Source organism: Lissotriton vulgaris, chromosome 6, assembly GCF_964263255.1.
Source record: "Lissotriton vulgaris chromosome 6, aLisVul1.2, whole genome shotgun sequence".
NCBI lineage: Eukaryota > Metazoa > Chordata > Amphibia > Caudata > Salamandridae > Lissotriton > Lissotriton vulgaris.
In genome coordinates this window covers 396,870,201-396,889,862 of record NC_141694.1, presented here as the reverse complement: position 1 = coordinate 396,889,862, position 19,662 = coordinate 396,870,201, and the positions used below count along the sequence as shown (strand labels likewise).

The 19,662-nt window shown below is 44.7% G+C and overlaps 1 protein-coding gene across 1 annotated transcript in view; it reads left to right on the top strand.

Moving 5' to 3' along the window:
• CSMD1 (CUB and Sushi multiple domains 1) overlaps positions 1–19,662 on the top strand; it is a 3,932,590-nt gene that overhangs the window by 2,747,280 nt on the left and 1,165,648 nt on the right. The window contains exon 37 of the mRNA XM_086925641.1: positions 10,160–10,264. Within this exon, the coding sequence (XP_086781767.1) occupies positions 10,160–10,264 (105 nt within the window). The remainder of the gene's footprint in view (positions 1–10,159; positions 10,265–19,662) is intronic.

Here is a 19,662-nt window from a genome sequence, read left to right as displayed (position 1 = left end):
CGGAGATTTGGTTTTCCAGCTGATTTATTTGTTTGTTGAGGTGTTATTTGACATGGTCAAGGAGGCTTGTAAGTAGATAAAGCTTAGAATCAATGGTTATTAGGCAAGTATTCACATCTGTAGATCAATATCCTTTGTGTAGCCGTCCTCAACAGGAGCTGTACTGTGATCAGGATCTTGGCCCTGGTCAGCATAGTAAGTGAGTCGTCTTCTCTTGAATGAGAGTTTAGACTGTTTTATGTCTTGTCTGCCCATAATTAAGTGCAGAGGGTTGTTGGCCTGGTTATTAAGGAACCAGTAGAAGTGTTAAAGGTGAATCGGTCTCCTCCTTTTGGCAGTAGTGGGGCCCCAGTGCAAGGATAAGCCTCCAGCCAACAAGAGAACCGCAAAGCTCCTTCACAGCCAACACAGCTCAAGAATACGGCATGCAAGCTGGCTCAACAGCCAGGCAGGCTTCAAGTGTCATGGCAGCTGGGGAAGAATGTAGTAAGCATTGAGAGTAGTATCTGGCACTTTATATTGCAACTAAAGAATTGGTATAGGGCACCACAGGGCCCCCTCAAGAGTCATTCAGGGGGACACGTGCAGTACAATACGATTTCACCCTGTTGGATGGATCAAAGTCTGCAATATAGCATGAGGCCTTGAAAAGACCCACTTTTGTGAGGTACAATTTATATAGTTTGCAGTTGGTGGTGTTGAAACGTAAATGTAATTTCCCAGAAGTAATTCGATGGGCACCTCAAAGGCCCCAGGCTAATCCCCAGAGTCTGTCAGCAGCATGCAGTATGGCTGCAAACCATTTGACATGACTTAGCGGGAAGCAGTGATGCAAACAGAGCCCCCTCCAGGCAGCAGTCGTGCTCCCTCTGTGCACAACCATGATGTTGACTAGGGAACAGTGTCCTGCAACTCGGCCACCGGCCGGGCAGCCGGACCATCCCAGGAGGGACAGAGGGCCTGTAGGCCTCGAGCCCCAATCAATCACCGGTAATCGCTGCCAGGTGCAGGCTCTCCGAATCTGCCCCCATTGATTCGATCCTTGATGCTACCACAGTTCCCCTTTTGTGGACATCAGGATAGTTGTGCACTGGCCACAACAGCAGTAAACCAAAGGCTGCATCTCCCAACGCGGCTCCACAGTACAGTCGTCAACTGGCAGCGGTTAAGCAAAAATTGAAGTCCATGGTGCTGCAGATGAAATATGGTGACAGACCGCTGTGCCTAGTGAGCTCGAGCTCAGCCCACTACTGGGCATGTTCCCCGCAGCCATCTACAGCTGACACATCACTCCAGCCAGGCCCCACTAGGCCACATGCAGGTCCAGCTCCGAAGCTCTCTTTTACAGGCTCAGAGAGCACTCGTCGGGAGTTCCAGACCTCGGGTGAGTGTCCCAGAGGTTAGTAGAGCCTGTGCTAGTATTTATGACTAGCCGGTGGCTCTGTAATAGGCGTATGCCAAGCAGATTATGAGTTTGGCCAGCAGAGCCCTCTAAAGAGCTGCCATGTTGCTGCCCCGTGATACCACACACCCCAGCAGTTCCCAAATTTAAACCTGATTATTGGCAAGTATACCATTGCTAAGCATTGTTCGCTGTACCTGGCCTTTATGGACTTGTTGACAGCATTCAACTGTGTTAACAGACCCAAACTTTGATTCGTGCTGTTTAACTTAGGGCTCAAGGCTGCATACACAAATTGAGAACTTCAAAGTGAAGGTCCGGTTTGGCTGAGCAGGAGAAATGTTTGATTCTTCTCCCTAGTCCAATGGGTGCAACCACAATGTATCCTGGCCTCATTATTTTTTATCTTTTACATCAATAATCTGTGTCTAGCTGTAACAAATGCCCTTAGAGACATCCCAAGGGTCTCACAAGTTCCTGTACTAGCACTTCTTTATGCCGAGTATGTGGTACTGATGGCACGGATTTCAAAAGCTTTACACATGTTGGTGGATTCCTTTATTTCTTTTATGAGTGAGCTGGATCTTGCCACCAATTTTTGTAAGTGACATATATTGGGATGTGGCCTGGGCAAGAAAATCGTATCCAAATTAACGGTGATGGGGCAATCTCTTTTAAGTGTGAGCGATTTCAATTACTAATTATTTAACATGTTACACTGTTGTACTTTTTTTATATTTACAATGCTTAGTGTATTTTTGTGGCCTTATAAGGTGCTGAGGTTTGGGTGGCACCATAATGTTATGGTCTTGCAGACTGAGGAAAACCATATTTGAGGTGGTGCATTTATCTGCCGCCCAATAGCTTTCATTTTATTGTTCGTTCAGAGCTTAATCTAAAGCACATATCTGATAACGCTAAGTTGGCCCCTTCTCTACTCTGGGTCAGTGTTTGGGACAATACTGAGGCTAGCTTGAACAGAGAACTTATTTTTAGATTTCCTCAAGCTGGGCAGTGATGCTTCTATTTCCTGGTTAAATTATGCTAAAAAAAGATTTAAAGTTTTGAGCCTTTGATGCACCCGCACTTTAAAAACATCAGATACGACAATGGTGAAGCTTTGTTTATTAGAGTTTTGTCACTTGCAGAAATTGCAGACTCAATCATGTAAAAGCTCAATAAAGGTTATCTCATGAATTTGTACCTATGAATCCCCTACTATATTAATATGTAGCCTCTCATGTTGGGAGAGATTCCTTACTTTTTCGCATTAGGGTGGTACCACACAGAGCTGTACTGGCTGTAGCGGGCACCAGGTGTTTTCCCGGTAAGCCGAAGGGGTGGGGGCCGGTTCTGTACCTGTGGGACCGGTTTTGTTACTGATGGCTGGTTTTGCAGCAGTGCTGTAATACCAGCCCCAAGTAACAACAGTGTGAGCTGTGCTCCTCATTAGCCCTCATCTCTCACGGCTGCTCCTGGAGCCATGGAGCAGTAATCTGCCAGGGCTGGTTGCTATTCCCAATCGGCTGTGGTACTGCATGACTTTAATGAGATTCTCAAAAACTAGTGGCATTTTGGGGGCATCAGGTTTTGCATTTCCTTGTGATGGATTATCGGAAAGGGACTCTGATACATTTTATGTTTTTTTGTAACCTTAATTTCAGTTTTTTACCAAGCCGGTTTTCAAATCTTTTCAGTTTAGGAAATGAAGGGATGCATTGATCTACCTTCAGTTTTTAACCAGCTATGATGCTTTTTGTGGTGTTTGCTCCATTCTTAATGCAGCGGTGAGAAGGAAATCGATGGAGTGCTAGTGCAATATTAGTTTGTATATTCTTGGAAGTGGACACACTGAATCAAGTTTCTGATTGTGGGAGGCGGTTTGAGAGGACATTGACCCAGGGGAAATGTAGTGGCCATTGGGATTTGTATAGTTTAATTAACTTTTAGACCACTGTGCTGCTTCCCAAGGTTGTCTGTAATTTGATTGTATTGTTTTGACTTTTTAATGTTTATTTGTCTATGTACTTGTAATCTATTTTATACATGTTATTATTGGTGTATATTTTATAGCTAATTTTGTGCTGAATAAAGTGTTATGAAATCAAATGAAGTATTTAACTTGTGCAAGATCAAATTCTCGTGTGGATACACCATAGTAATTAGGATGTGAAATGGACTACAAGCACATTTGCAAAGGCCACCCTTGTGTGTCATGGATACACATGAACAGGAGTATAAAAGTATGTTCTATGCACATTGCAGGTAGGGTCGTGGCCAAGGTGATGGTATTCCTTTTGGAAATACATGTATTATTCACTGCCATTGCTTCCTTAGGGGCAGGCCTTCACTCATGGCACATCACCAGTTGGCTGAACCCTAGAAGCCTGCCTACCTGTGACAGGCACTTGCACCAAGCCCAGTGTTGAGTGCCGCATTATGTACTTGGATGCAAGAGCTCAGGTCTACCATTCACAAAGGCACAGGTCGGGTACTCAGTGTTTTCCCTCTCCTTGTGAAAATATGTACTACTACTCTGAATAACTACGTTTGGTGGTACCAATCTGCCTTTCTTCCTCTGCCCTGCTTTCCTTGGAAAGAGGGAGATGAGTTCACATAATGTGATTTCTTTTATATTCTTTTGAGTTAAGTCTGAACAATTTTGGGTGCTTAAATAATATGAAAGAGTGGTCTGAATTATTACACTGCACCCCATAAAAGCCTAGTCCTTGGCAAACAATATAACAAAGTAATGCTAATTATTGCGTAAAACAGTGGTGTAAAGAAAGTTGAGGGGGCTCACATGCATGGTACATGGAGGGGCCCCACTCCGGATTTAATCTGGAGCTCTCAGGCCTGAGTACTGTGCTGAGGGGACCCCCAGCACCGTGGGGGCAGCAGGGGCCTGTGTGCAAACAATCAACTCATCAACGACACCTCCTGCCTTTGGTCATCAAGTTTAGCCAAACAGAAGTGTCCTTAATTTTAATATCCATAACAAGGCTTTTGTGCTGAAAAAAGCATTTGCACTTGGTTTGTTGCTAAAATAAGGTTGTGGCCAATGATACACCCTGTCGGTTTTGGTATTTATTTTTTTAAAAGACAGTAATTCTTAGAAACGCAGACATAAATTACGGGTATGAGTAAATGTAATTTCGAACAATGGCTGTTTGATGTACAATAAAAAGTTTTCTTCCCTTGTAGCACAAATATGTTACACGTTAATGTCCCATCCAGGATGTTTACACCCAGTTGATTCCAAATCTGAATATCTGAGAGTAATAAAGGGCTCTGTCCAAAGTGAGGCTACAAGAGTTCATACTACTTAACTACATTCAAGTATTTCCATATTTGCATTCACTTTTTCACCAAATTTTTTTTCAGTTTGTGTCCCTCTTGTGCTAGTAGGTTTCCATGGCATAGCTTTCTGGGAGTAACTTCTTCATCAGTGTTAGAAAAGGGACTTGTGGCTGGCTAAGTCTTACGCCAAAGCCAGGCGGAAACCACCACACTAGTCAGGGTAAGGGAGTTACACGCTGAAGATAACCCCTGCTCACCCCCTTGGTAGCTTGGCATGAGCAGTCAGACTTATCCCAGAGGCAATGTGTTAAGCATTTGCGCAACACATACACTCACAGCAGCAGCACACTAGGCACACTACAAAAGAAACTCCACACAAGGTTATAGCCTTTGTATTCTTATAAACACATTAGAAGCATCATCACTCATTAACTGGCACGGGCAATATTCACAGGGGATTATATACAGGACCAGGCCAATCAGGCCACGATCAGAACCATCAGAATGCAAATATAAAACACAACCAGTAACTACTGGTACCACAATGACCTAAGTATTATCATATTAGCATAAATCCACATTAGGCCGAAACCTCATCAGCATAAACACATTACACAATGGACCTCATAAGCATAACCACATTACACTAATAGGTACTACCCCAAAACATCATAGTATGACATTAGGCATTAACATAAACACATTATGCAACAATCATGGTGAAGGATTCAGATTTGGCAATAATCAGATCAGGCATAAACACATTACAGAATGATTGTAGCGCCTTGGGCCCTACCCATCACCCAAAATGGACCCCAAGCCAACTGGCCTCTCATAGGGGCCCCAATGCCTCTGTCCACAATGTCAGGGTTCGGCTGCCGCTGCAGCAACATCAGCAGTGTGCAATGGTGCGGGCCTAAACGCTGCAGCTGCCCACTAATTGCTGGGCAGCTGTGAAACTCTCTGGCATTCACTGTGCCCTCCTGTCCCATTCAGGGACTCTGATTCAAATGTAGGTCAAACGTTGCAGTTGTCTGCCCTCTTACAGGGCAGCTGGGCAAACAGCATCAGCACAGGCACTACTGTGCCTCCCTAAATCAACTTTGCCCCTTCGTTGCAGCTGCCTGATAGCAAACGGGGCGCCTGTAGGAACATAGTCACACTAGTGAAAGCACGGGTACTCTCCAACATGCTCCCTGGGCCCGCACTGGGGCACTAAAAACAATATGTCACCCAACGTCACAGCTGCTCACTGTCAGGTGGGCCGCTGTGAAAAATCAAATCCCAGAGCAGGCAGGGGCACCACTGCGCCCTCTGGACCCCCACCAGGGACCTGAAAATGCTGTACCCATCATATGAGCAGCCCGCTACCCTGCGGGCCGCTCAACACTATGAGTTAGCACTGTGCCTTGTTTCGACCCACACAATGGGCAACTGGGAACCCCCACTCACCGGGCTCTTATGCAGGACTACTCCGATCTGCGGAGGGGTAGCGCAAGGCTCCTCTTTTTCCAGGCTGCTGGTCGCGAGGAAGACTGCTTGCTGGGCACGGGGAGCCCTCGGGACTCCAGTCGGACTCTTCTGCGCTGGTCGCCAGTGCGGGGTGGGCTCCCTCCTAGTTTCTTCTGCTTGGGTGCTGCTCTTCACCGCTGGGGCTCCCAACCGCTCAGGGGAGCCCCGCTCAGACCCTCAACTCGGGCACCTCCTCTGACTTCACCCCGGCCCCCTCCTGTGACCCAGGACTTCAACAGGGAGCCTGTGAGGCTCCGGGACGTCACACCCACGGGGCATCCCTTTCCTCCCTGAAGCCCTGCCAATGGAAAGGCACAGTCTTGCCTGACTTCCTACTCGGGCCGGCACTGGTGATTCTCCTTGAGTAAAAGCAGGGTGGGCACCTGCTTTACATCCAAACAAGTGCGGGGTGGACACCCGCTGATTGCAAAATCTCTAAAGAGGGGTGGGCACCCGCGAATCTCCAATCTCCATGAAGCGGGGTAGGCTCCCGCCAATCCTCAAAATAAAATACACCGCAATGCGGGGTGGGCACCCGCCTTTCCAGCAGTGAGGAGAATCCCCACATCGGTATTACTTCAGATCACGGCAGCAGGGACCTGCACGCCACCAGCTCCTCAATCTCTTCTGGGGCAATGGAAGTACAGCGTTCACAAGGCGCTATGCCCAAAAATGTCCAGGGCAAAGGCAGAGCAAGGAGTCCAGCAGGCAAAGAAGGGAAATGTCCTTGAGGCCCTGTGAAATAAAAGCGCTCACAGGGTGCAAGAGTCTTCCAGGGGTCAGGGGGATAGATGGGCCCAGGGAGGCCAGCAAAGAGGGCCCTCCAGCAGGGAGGCAAGCCCTCATGGCAGTTCCTCTTGGGCCCCAGCAGCAGCAAGGCCCCAGCACAGAACAGCACAGGAAAGAACCAATTCATGGGGTCACAGCCCCTATACTTATACTGAAAAATGTATTTGTCTGTAGTGCAGGGCATGGGGCAACCAGATGCAACCAGTTCAGGTGGGATTTAGAGCACTTTGTTTTCCAAGCTCCTCTTCCCCTTTGTCAGGTGGGGTCTCGTCATCAGACACACCACAGGGGGGTAGAGCCAGCATTCACTAGAGCAGGCACCATCCTATTCAGAGTCAGGGGATTACACCTCGCACTACTCCCAGCATAGATGTCCCATTCAGCCGAGCACTGACTCAACCTGCCCCTCCTGGAGCCATTCACACATCCCAGCCACTGTCACCCACAAGCCAAGCATGCAATTCACATCAGGCAGGCAGGCACATAACCCACAGAAATGCCAACTTTCAGAAGTGGCATTTCTCCCATAGTCATAATAAATCTGCACACACCATTGTGCAACATTTATTCTCACCATTTCATACATACTAGACTTGACCACACTGCTCCTCTCATAACAGGAATTACCACTGACACACCTTATCAGGGAATCCCCCAGGCATTCCTATGGGAGGGCAGGCCAACCTTACCAATTTAACACAGAGAGCGCACGCACTTTGCACTGGACCGTGTTGCTAATGTGCCCAGAGGCCTAAAACCACCAACACCTTGTCAGAAAAAGGCTAGGAGTAAGGCAAAAAGTTTAGGGAGTACCCTTCAAAAAGGGCCAAGTCCAACAATCAGTCATACCCTTGCAACGTCAGAACACCTATTAATGACACTATGTAGTTGCCTTGCTTTTCTTGTAATATAAATGTTTTTTATTCAAACATTTATCTGAGTCCTATGTCCCAATCTTTTAAAGGTGCAACAAGCATATGTATTGCTAATATAGCTGCCATCTGCTGCCATGAGTCAAAGCAGCAGTCCCTCGGAGAGAGCCACATCTCAAATGTGTTTCATTATTTCACCATGGTTGGTCACTGGGTGACATTTCCTCCTTGTAAGTCTTCCTCTCCACCAGAGTTACGTAGTGAGCTTTAGCTACACAGCAGAGCTCTCCAAGCAAATTAGCATTCCATGCCTCCCATCTCTCCCCAACATGGCCAACCACCGTCACCCCTGCCCAGTATAATAGGAGGGTCGACCAACACACCTTCCTATTTCTTTTGTTCTGTGCTGCCGATTCTCCAGAGCGCGTATCAGGTAAGTGGGGGGGAAGTCTGGCTCTAGCAGGTCCCACTGCCCTGGGGAGAAGGCCCTGCATGAGCGGGCTTGTGTTCTGGGTCCCCTCGCATGGCAAGAGGTTTTGTAGGGCACTAGCGGGCTCTTTGGTATTTGTTCAGCCCTGCACTAGCGGGGACACCTGTTTGATTTCCCTTCTCTAATCCGGTGATGGGCACGAACAGGCGGCAGTTTTTCATTCTTGCGTGCAGGTTCCCTGGTGGTCTGTTACCCGCTGTGCTCGCAAGCGGTATATTTGGGACATAGGACGCGAGATGCTCCCCTGCGAATCTCTTCTTCCGACGCACTGTTTAGCTATTGGCTTCATGTGGTCCTTCTGACTTGGTTGTTCTACAGGAAATGGGTTGGGTAGACCCTCCCCTTAAACTGGGTCAGGGGTGATGGTGGTCGGCCATTTTGGGCAGGGATGGGAGGCATGGGGTGCTAATTTGCTTGGAGGGTTCTGGTGTGGATCTAAAGCTCACTACATAACTCATGCTGCAATTACCGGTAAGTCACCGTTAACCAGAAAAGATCAGCTTCATATGTCTAAGGGGCTACCAATAAAATGTATCTTTTGCCGATCTTTACTAATAAAAGCTTGGTGAGAAATGTTATGTAACTTTTCGTGAGGGATATTTTTATTATCTTGGCCTTAAGAGTTTAAGTTACATGAATGTCTTGTTTGTTGATATGATGTGAGTTGGAAATCAACAATTTACCACTCCATGTTCAAAGAGATGTTTTTATCTTCTTGAATACGTTTTTTTTTTATTATTTGAATAGGATTTGTGTAGGGCCTGTGCATTGTTCTGTGATATGCACTGTGCCCAAGCAGTGTTTATTTCTGGTAACTTTTCGATACATTAATGAACTCTGCGAGAAGTTCCCGGAATCAGAACGTCCATGGCTTGTCCGAGACGGAAACAGCAATTGAAATCATGGTCTCAAACGCAAACATTACTCTTGCGTCTTATATTTCCTGTTCCGGCTATTGTCTATCCTCTCTAACAGACAAATAACGTTATTGCTTTCCTGATGAATCATCGTATTATTTTTACAATTCAGAAAACTCATATACTTAAAAATTCCTGTCAATACCAAGTACTTAAAATCTGACAAATTTATTATACAACTACTTTGCTTATTAAGAAATATATTTTAAAGCTAGAAGTTTGGAAAGTCGTTTTCAGAATCATATTTGCCCTCTATTTTAGTAGTATATTATGAAATGCTACACGTTGTGGCTGCTAAATTCGGTCCTTAATGTGGTTACTCTGAGGATAATGAGCAGGCCAAGTATGAAGAAAATGCATTTGAGAGATGACTCCGACCCCAACAATTCTGGACAAGTGATACTTACTTGGAATGAAAAATTACCAACGTCTGGGGCTTTCACTTTATTCTCTAGCTTAAATAGGCCACTTCTAAATCACTGTGACTTTTTACTTCCACCTTCTATCACTGAAATATCAGGGAAATTGTTGCTCGCAGAATGTCAGTTTTAACAGTTTGGACCAGGTGTAAGGAAAAATTGTGAACTCTAGTTGAAAATAGTAGCCTGTCGGGATTTGATTTTTTAAAATGTATTTAGTCGTGGTTGTGAATGTTACATTAAGCTACTTCCTGTGATTGGCACTGTGGGAGTTATGGAGTACGCCCTTCAATCTCGGCAATTAATTCGAGCCCAGGCACACATAACAAGCAAGCTAACCGCTGGCGACCGTGTGCTCTTTGTCATCTTCTGTGAAATGCACAGCTTTAGAAATTGCTAGCATGGTTCTGGGCTATTTGTACTTCTTATCAATGTATTTCCATTTACGTGTCTCCTAGGTACCACTGTGCCAGCACTGTTGAACAGTACATCTAATCAACTTTACCTCCACTTTCACTCCGACATCAGCGTAGCAGCAGCAGGCTTTCACCTGGAGTACAAAAGTAAGATTGATTGTTTTTGTATCCATATTGAAAAGCGCCTTTTAAGACCTTTTTTTTAGCAAAGCGACTGTGAACAATAGGTGCATCTGTGTGCTTAAAAGAGGGAAACGTTTTGTATTGTAAATTATGTCACAGGCAGATGGCATTTTCATATGCAAATGTTTGCGGATGACACTGTTGAGCATGATACTTATTAGAATGTCAAACATATGATTTAGCACATCTACACAGGGGGTCTCTATAGTCAGTTGCTCTGGCACAGCAAGTGGAATGCAGCAACTCCAAAGCAGCTGGTTACACTGAGACTTACCCACTGCACTGACTGTTATTTGCAACCATCCAGACATCATTCTGGGAGTTAAAGAATGTCAATGCAGGAGCATTACTGTAGAAAAGATGGGATTGGAAGGTGAAACAAGACGGGGCACACAGATGGTTGGCAGCTTCGAGGAAGTTGTGAAGAACACAGCTGAAAAGGGATCTAGAAATCGGGTGGGCGCCGGGTATTATCATACTAAGCATGCAATGGCAAAGTCAGCTGTTCTTGGCCTTAAAACTCACTGGATTTGGCAATGCTTTTTGTTTTGTGGTAGATATCCATAGTGAATATGTATACATATTCAGTAGCCATCTTTAGATGCATTTTATTTTATTTTTAAGACTCCAGTCCAAAGAAGGCCACCATGGATGTGATTGAATCTGCAATAGTTATCTCTGAAAGGCGTTTGTAAAAAAAAAAAAAAAATAGTTCCAAGTCAAATCACTTACGTCAGATATGCGAGTTGTGTCAGGCCTCTCTCTTCAACTACATGTGTCTGGGCAAATTTCGAAAATGTCTTTAATACATTTGGAATACTGAAGTAAGATTGCTATGAGAGATGGATACAATAGATATGTTAGTAAGCAAAGAAGATAACAATGTCACGTTCTGCTTTCAGTTGGAAGGGCTAACTTATTCAGCTAAATACCTGCTACATTACACAGATCATGAAAAGGTAGGACAGATAAACACATCAGTAATTATAAGCAGCCATTTACCCATCATGAGATCAGTTGCAATACTCAAAGCCAAATTAGTTTAGACTGAGGCTTTGGGTGGTCTTGTGGTTATGTGGATTGCTTTACATGCCTTTTTTACAGAAACATGCTCAATCATAAATGGTTTATTGTCTCTGTTGAATGTAGTGAATAAATGGAAATTATAAAGGAAATGAAATTCGAATAGTATATTTGCAGTGTTTCTTTAAAATGAATATGGGGCATATTCACAAGGAGCTATGCTCAATCAACAGCACTTTTGGCGCAGCCAAAGTTGTGATAAATTTACCCCACATCACCAGTTTTCCTGCGATAGCCGCTGCAAAAAACAATGCCAGAGAGGACCCCCGCAACTATTGTTAATGAGATGCAGAGTAGGTGTTCCCATGAAAAACCCCGCGACAACACCACACCTCAACATTCACACCGACTAGCCAGATCGGCGATAAGAACACAAAACACGCGATAAGGCGCGTTAGCAGCAGGAAATTTATCCCTTTTCTGACCTGGTGTAAAGTCGGACCACAGCCTGCACCACAAAAGAGAGCACAGCCCACATCCACACCTGAAGACAAACAGATACCATAGAGCAACTGAACATGCAGCACAGACACCAAAGAGGACCACAACACCCACCAACACCACCCCCAGGACCACCCCTCCATGGCATCCCCAACCAAAGACATGCCACCTCAGTGACACCGAAATATGAACGAAATAATCCGCCTGATGTCGCACAATCACAACTGGTGACATCACACATTCACTTTTCGAAGCAAACAATGAAACTTTATTGAAATTAATACAGAAATCAAATGAAGACACATGGCGGCTCCCCTCGACAAAATCCGTAGGTCACAGCCTGCAAGACAAAAAACATGATGAGAAGGTGTGTCCTGCGCACATCAAAGTACAAAGAGAGAGCGAAGGAGAGAGAGAGAGAAGAGAGGGGTAAATAGATAGAGAGAGAGAGAGAGAGAGAGAGAGAGAGAGAGAAGAAGAGGGTGGAGAGAGAGAAAGGGAGAAGGGAGGGGGAGAGAGAGAGAGAGAGAAGAGGAGAGGAAAGGGGAAGAGAGAGAGAGAAGAGGAGAGGAAAGGAGAGGGGAAGAGAGAGAGAGAGCCGACCCTGCGCACCCAGGCCACACTGCTGACCTGCTGCTTCTAGTGTGTCTCCAACCACTTGCCGGTCTGTATAGCAGTACACCAGGTCACACATCTAAGACAGAGCTGTCATCTGAAACAGAGTCCAGAGACATTTAACTGGCACAGTACACACACTTACACAAAATAACATCACCCACCCGCCCATGCACACCCAGGCAGAGGCATCCCAGCCCCTCCCACTGCCCATTGGAGCATGCCCGGCCATCCACACACGGGCCTCACTGCTCACCTTCCGCCACCGGCATGTAGACTGTAGGTCCCACCACATGCCGCTGCAAGCCACAAGCCCAAGGCCCGCGGATATGGCACCCTCCACACCATGCAGCCACGCTGCGCAGGCCACCAAGTCCCACGTTTGGTGCTGGGTCTTGATTACACCATGGGATGAGACATACCAATGCACCTGGCAACATCGCAGCCTGCACAGCCACTCTGCCCAATGGGTGCTACTAACTCTGTGGTCCCGGAAGCAAGGCCACATGGCAGTAGACTCGCGCAGCCTGCTGGGGCGGCCTACACTGCGGGCCAGCAAGGCACACTAATCCTGAGCAGTCCGGACCGCCGGGATGGGGCATCATCACAGGCTGCACACCCGCTCAGCAGCTCAAGATGCCAATGACTCCGTACACCCTAAGTCACCTTCCCGTGGCGGGGTGCCTGTGCCGGCTGCAATGCAGCGTGTTCCACAAACCCTGACCAACCCCATTCAGCGTCCCATGGCGGGGTGCCTGTGCCTGCCGCAATGCAGCGTGTGCCACAAACCCTGTTCAACACCAGTCAGTGCCATGTGGTGGTAGGCCCGTGCTGGAATGAAGGCCTCGGGTCTATCATCCAGTCACCACCAGCAGAGTGGTAAGTGATGTCATCGGTCCCATATATTTGTGGGGTCACATGGCCTGTGACACCTGTGCTGGGTGGGTGTGGTGTGTGTGCAAACCTGCCCTCAGGACTGGCTGTGACATGCTGACAACTAGTCCAGTGACCTGCACAAACACCAGCCAGTACGCCTGTGACGGTTAGCAATGAGTCCCCCCCCACCCTCCGGGAGCGTGAGTGGAGTGGTCTTGCCTGCTGTACGCCGGAACAGGGCAGGGCTTGCAAAAATGACTCATAGGCAATGGGCGTGCTTCAGTCCATGTCTGGACAAGAAATTGGCTGGTGCGTGTGTCCCTGTTGTGGTGTCTGCGGGACCCGTGCACGCATCACTATGTAGCACCCTCTGACTGGCACCCCACAGGATGAGCAACATTTACACGCGGGAAATCACTGTCCCTACATTCATCCACACATACACACATGAATGATGAAAGACATGACACAGCAGTGCGTCATCTGATGTTTATTGCTCATCTAGTGCAGTTCGGCAGCTTGAGTGGTACAGGGCATTGCCGAATACACCACACTATTTGGCCCATGGCGAAAGAGGAGCGGTGCAGTCCACAGTCTGGTCGCTGTGTCATTTGTCATCAAACAGGATGTGGCGGTCCATGTCGCTATCCAAGGTGAGTGCATCTGAGTGAATCGGGAGTCAGTGGAAGGTCATGAGGCCATGTATGGGAACAACCAGGAACAGGCCAGGTGGTGGAAATGAATGCTACTGAGCCCTTCTGATCACAAACCCATCCACGTCCTGGTCCCAGGATGTGTACCGTGCTCCACCTAGGGGTTTTGCTGTACCGGCTGCGGCACTGTGTGCCAATGACACCTCAGGTGCCGGAGGTGGATTGTCGGCCGCACTGTGTGCCATGACACCTCAGGTGCCAGAGGTGGATTGTCAGCCGCACTGTGTGCCAAAGACACCGCCGTGTTGAGAATTACATATTGACACTGGGTTATTTTCCCGCGATAGCCTGCAATGTTGAAAGTTGCGTTATGCTACTCTTGTGGTAGTTATCACACGTTCTTGTGAATATATCCCTGTGTGTTTTAAAATTCCCTTTCTCATCAAATATTTTGGGTAAAAAAGCTATAGCTTTTTTGCAATTGATTTCCTTGCTCATGGCTAGTAAGTTGAAGGGTTGTGCATCAAAGTTTATTCTGCTTCACAGTATATTGTTGTTTTCAATGATAATACTATGTAATGCGTTTACGTACAGAGTTTAGTTAAGGCCATACTTTACTTCTTTTCTAATGAGACCCTTCGGAAATGAAAAGTCAAATCTTTCAGCAATAATAACGGCCAAACAAAAACTTCTATTTATTTTTATAATCACTTCAAGGACTATGAAGTAGCTGTTTGTTCTTGTGATTAACATTTTATTAATATTTACTTTAGTAATTATGCAATAAAACAACTGATAACTGTAATTTAATAGGGAATTGCTAGTCCTCAATGAATTTGTTAGTCGACACATCAAGACACGAGGCACAGGATGGCCTGCTTTCATAAGGTTAAAAGATTCCGAAGTTACTTGTAATTTTCTAATTATGCACATGGTATATTTTATTCTTCAAAATGCAATGTCCCACAAAACAACTCTTGTGCTTAGACAGATAGAAACATCAGACATTAAAATAAACATCTTTTTAGGTATACAGCAAATATTGAGAGCTATAAAAAAAACAAGAAGAATAATATTGGTGAGCTAGAAAGGCATTTGTGGAAAAATATACCAACTTTCTCCAAAATGGCCTGGTATGATTCTTGTAATAGAGTACACTTTGATTCATGTAGCTCAAGCATTTCACAAACACAAATGCTGATTAGAAATGGCAGTAGTCAATAGATTCTGTAGTCTTCCTAGTTGGATGAAAGACGTAAAGACACTTTTCTAGTAACATACATTATTTTTTTCTCTGTCATCTTACTTTCCTAGACATAAACATGGACGGAGTCCCAAAAAATCCCTTTTATTACTAGTCCCCTTGGTGTACAGGTGATCATATAAAGGTTAACATGCTTTAGTATGGTCATAATACTCTGAAAATACTTCCAATATCTTTTTATCAGATCATTATCTAACTCTGACTATATGCATATTTATAGAGATGAGAAGGAATGCAGAAAGGGCAAAAGAGTTGGATGTCTTACTGTGCTTCAATTTTTGCACATCTGTTTCGACATCTACTATGACGTGTACTTACTTGAGTGGTGGAGAGTGATGAAAATATTGCAGAGTAGGCAAACTTAGCTTTCGGATGGGTAGACGACTAAGTGGGGAGGGCTTAAGGGCAGTAGACATTAGCAGAGTGAAAAAATGTAAAAAGCAACTGATGACAAGACTTCAGAAACTGGAGTGCATGGATAATTCTCCATGATGCTACCCCCCAGCATCTGAACTTTTTTTATGGACAAGACTATATTCAATTTGTTGTCATTTTTAGATTTCCATACATAATTTCGAAAACTATAATGTCATCAACAGCTTCCCCCATCTTCCCGAATGCCTCTTCCTGACATCATAGTTAACCTCATTATTGCATCCTGATGGATAGGAAGCCTTGGATGATCTCTGAAGCATTGGTTGAAAGGAGTCAGGTTGTTAGGTTGGTGAAATGAGGCTGGAATTGCAGGAGACTGAGGTTGCCCAATATAATACATCAGCCATACCTAAGGTGTGAACAACCGAAGGCCAACAACTATAATTGTGGGTGGTTAGCCATCCTCCAACACTTCAATTTGGCCAGTTTCAAATTCTCATAGATTTTCTAAATGCTTATTATCAGTGCTTCAAGTGCATCTCCAGTATTCCCCAAAGTTGAAGTGAAGAAGAATTCCATGGACATCATAAACATTACTAAAGATCATCAAAGATTGGACAAGAGGCACAGATGAGCCCCACAAGTTTGAGCAATTCCTGATCCTTTAAATATGCTTAGGCACAAGTCAGTACTTGGCCTTGCTTCTTCCTCCAGATTTTCTCTGTATCAGTAACATATGCACCTTGAGTTAATTTCCGACATCCTTGCAGAACTTCTGGATTTAGACACCCTACATTCCCATCCTTTTTTTTAATGATTTTATTGTTAATCAATGATCGTACAGAAAGAGAAAAATCGCAAAAGAATACATCAGCCAGCGGTACACAATTTCCTATATTAATACAAAACATAAATCAGTAGAGAAAAAGAGAGAAGAGGAACACAACACAACACCCTCTGATTTAAAAGCCCATATAAGTCACAACTGAACCCCAAATTTACATGAGCGTTAGACAGTCGTACCGCTTCACCCAATATCTCCTCCAAAAATTTCTCAATGTGCCCAAACAAACTATATAGATGCGTGCATGAGTAAAAGTTATGTAATATGTCAGCCTCATCAGACCCACAATGAAAACATTTCCCATCATTGGACTGTAGAGTAGTTCCTATATTCCCAATCGGCTCTGCGCATTGGAATAACATATACTATAGTTTAGACGTAGGAATGGAGTCGACTAGGTCTTTATCATATATATTAGACTTAATTGTGACTGCCAGCTAGCTCAGAGGTCACTAAAAACTTTCTCGAATAAATAAGAAGTCTCTGACAACAAGATAACATGACAACTTTGTTTCCCCAGAATGAAACGTATCTCTAGAGTCGCGGAAACAATAGACGGCTATTTCACTCAGTCATTCGTGCATGCTTCGTTTCACCAGAGTTGCTTTAGAAATAGAGAGACGGGCGTTTTCAATAAAAGTATTTATTCAACAGTCTTATTTCTTAAGCATAAGAAATGCACTGCTTCACTTGAAATGCTAGTTAAGAAGTACAAGGCATATAATATGAATAGTCTTATAAAATAGTACTGTAAAATCATTATATGGTTTCTAAGCCATAAACATAGAATACATAAAATGCATAAAATACATACAGTGATAACATAATGACTAAAAGTACTCAACTGGTGCTTCTATAATACGCCTATCTAACCTAAGTCTAGTACGAGGGAGGAGTAAGTGTGGTGTAGCTTAAATCTAGTAATTTTTTGCCAAGAATCTGTTCCGAGAATTCTCTAAGGGTCTAATCAGCTCCTTACCTGGGTTTTAGAACGATAGAGGTCTTGTATCTCTGTCTCAGGACTCGATCTCCCAGTAACCCGCAAGGGTAGCCTGGAAACACCGGAGCTGGATTTCTCTGCAAGAGAAAAGACAGTGTCTTCTCAGTGCATCAGTTGAAGGGTCGGCTTCCTTTGGCACTTGCAGCAGCAGGGCATTGGGCAAGTAGTTAGTCGAACTGCTCCTAATCCACTGTGTGTTTGACTGGGCAAATGTAGGCATATTTATACTTTGAAGGTGCCGAGTTTGACGTAAGATTGGACATAATATCGTCACTAGTGTCTCAGTTCCTTGAAAACTCCAGTAGTTCTTGGATATATTAGTATTCAAGCAGGGGGAGGTACCTGACTGCTGAAGACTGGTTTTTCCAAGAAATCATTGTGGATTCTCAGAGTTTAGTAGAAGTAGCCATGGCATATTTTGGCTGCACAGGCTAAGACTAAATAAGGTAATGATTCCTTATGCCTATATAAGGATTGGGTAATTATACCTATATATATGGCATGAATCGGGAAAATTTCACTAGGATCCTAGATTCCCACATAACAGGACCCCCCCATCTAAACAATTTTGCTGGAGTATAATATAAATTAAAGATAGTCTTATATAATTGTGCACATAAGTTAGCTGCGATAACTAATGTTCCAACCATGTCGATAGAGGTTTCACTCCGAGTACCAACACGGCCAAGCTGAATACATTCCCATCCTGATGTTATTTGGCTAGCATACAAATAATTTTTTCCTATTCCTTCCTGCAACCCTTGACCTTGTGCGCGATATTATTGAGAGTCACTTTGACAAGCTGCACTAAAGGTCAAAAAAATTATTTAAGAAGAGCATATTAAGTAAACAAGATCCAGAGAAGGTCCACAGAATTATCAAACCTCCTAATCACTAGGAAGATCCTATGTGGGGGGATGAGAAAACACCAAGGACTCCCTTTTCACTCTAACTTGATTAGCAATAAGCCTCCTTCCTTGTACACATGCTGCAACATTTAGCATTTTGGATGTGTTTAGACTTTTTTCAATGTATTCTCCCCCACCAAAATTTTACTGATAGCAGTAAGTGGGTCTTATCCCATTTGTGAGCTATATTGTTTTAAATATTCAAGCCAATATAAATATATATATATTATTTTTGCCAGTATCTGTGCACCAACAGGAATGTGACCGAGTGCTGAAATACAAATATTGACAGTTCCTCAAAAAAAAATTCTAAAGCAGTAAAGTAATACAAACAAGCAATCAAGACTGAAAGATTTATTAAAATACACCAAGATCAATATAACATTTAAAAAATGAACATTTGAAAAAAACATTTAAAAAATGAACTCAGCTTGCGATCCAAGCTAATGCTCTAAACTTAGAATTTGGGTTAAAGGCTGTTAATGGGAGAACTAATTCAGACAGACTGGGTGCGAACACTTTCAACAGGATTAGCGGACCATCCAGCATTGACTACATCTTACTAGATCTAAGGCTTTGGAGAGGAGTAGTCGATAAGTGGAGAAGTGTGGCTCACTGGTTAGAGCGGCAGATTCTGAAGCAGAGATCAGGCCCGGGACCAGGGTTCAAGTCCCGACGCAGCAGGGTCTTGGGCTCAATGTCCGCGGACTCGATAATTCTCTCCTCGGAGTCTGCTCTAATCATGGGTCCCACGCTGCAACTCTATGCAATAGCTTGCTCAATCTCCACAATGGCCCCTACAACACTAGGATGCCTGGCTTCACCTTGGGGGTGCCCAGGAGGGGCATCTCACAGGGAGAGCCAGGAAGGGTTCCACAGCGTTATACAGCGCCGGGACACCTCGATGGGGCAGCTGTGCACTTTACAAAATACACTACATTTACATATGAGTGTGGGCGTTTCAACCAATAGTGACCACAATCCTCTCTGTTCAAGTATGAAGCCTCTATGGGGTATTTTATCTAATCTCAGTATTACCAAGGAGGTTTACCCATCCAACGACAGGTGAAGTTTAAAATGGCGGAAGATAGTTCTGCATGAACACACGATCAAGGACAGGTGGCAAGACCTGGCTGTAGGCACACACAATCTACAGTCCCTGGTTGCTAGCAAAGGTGGAATGGTCAAAGTAGTCATCGCCCACTACCACCTCTTTGTCAGATTAAGCTCTTATTTTATTGCACTGGGAAGAAACTCAAGGCCCAGTAATTTAAAAGGGGGAACAACTTTCAGGTACACAGGG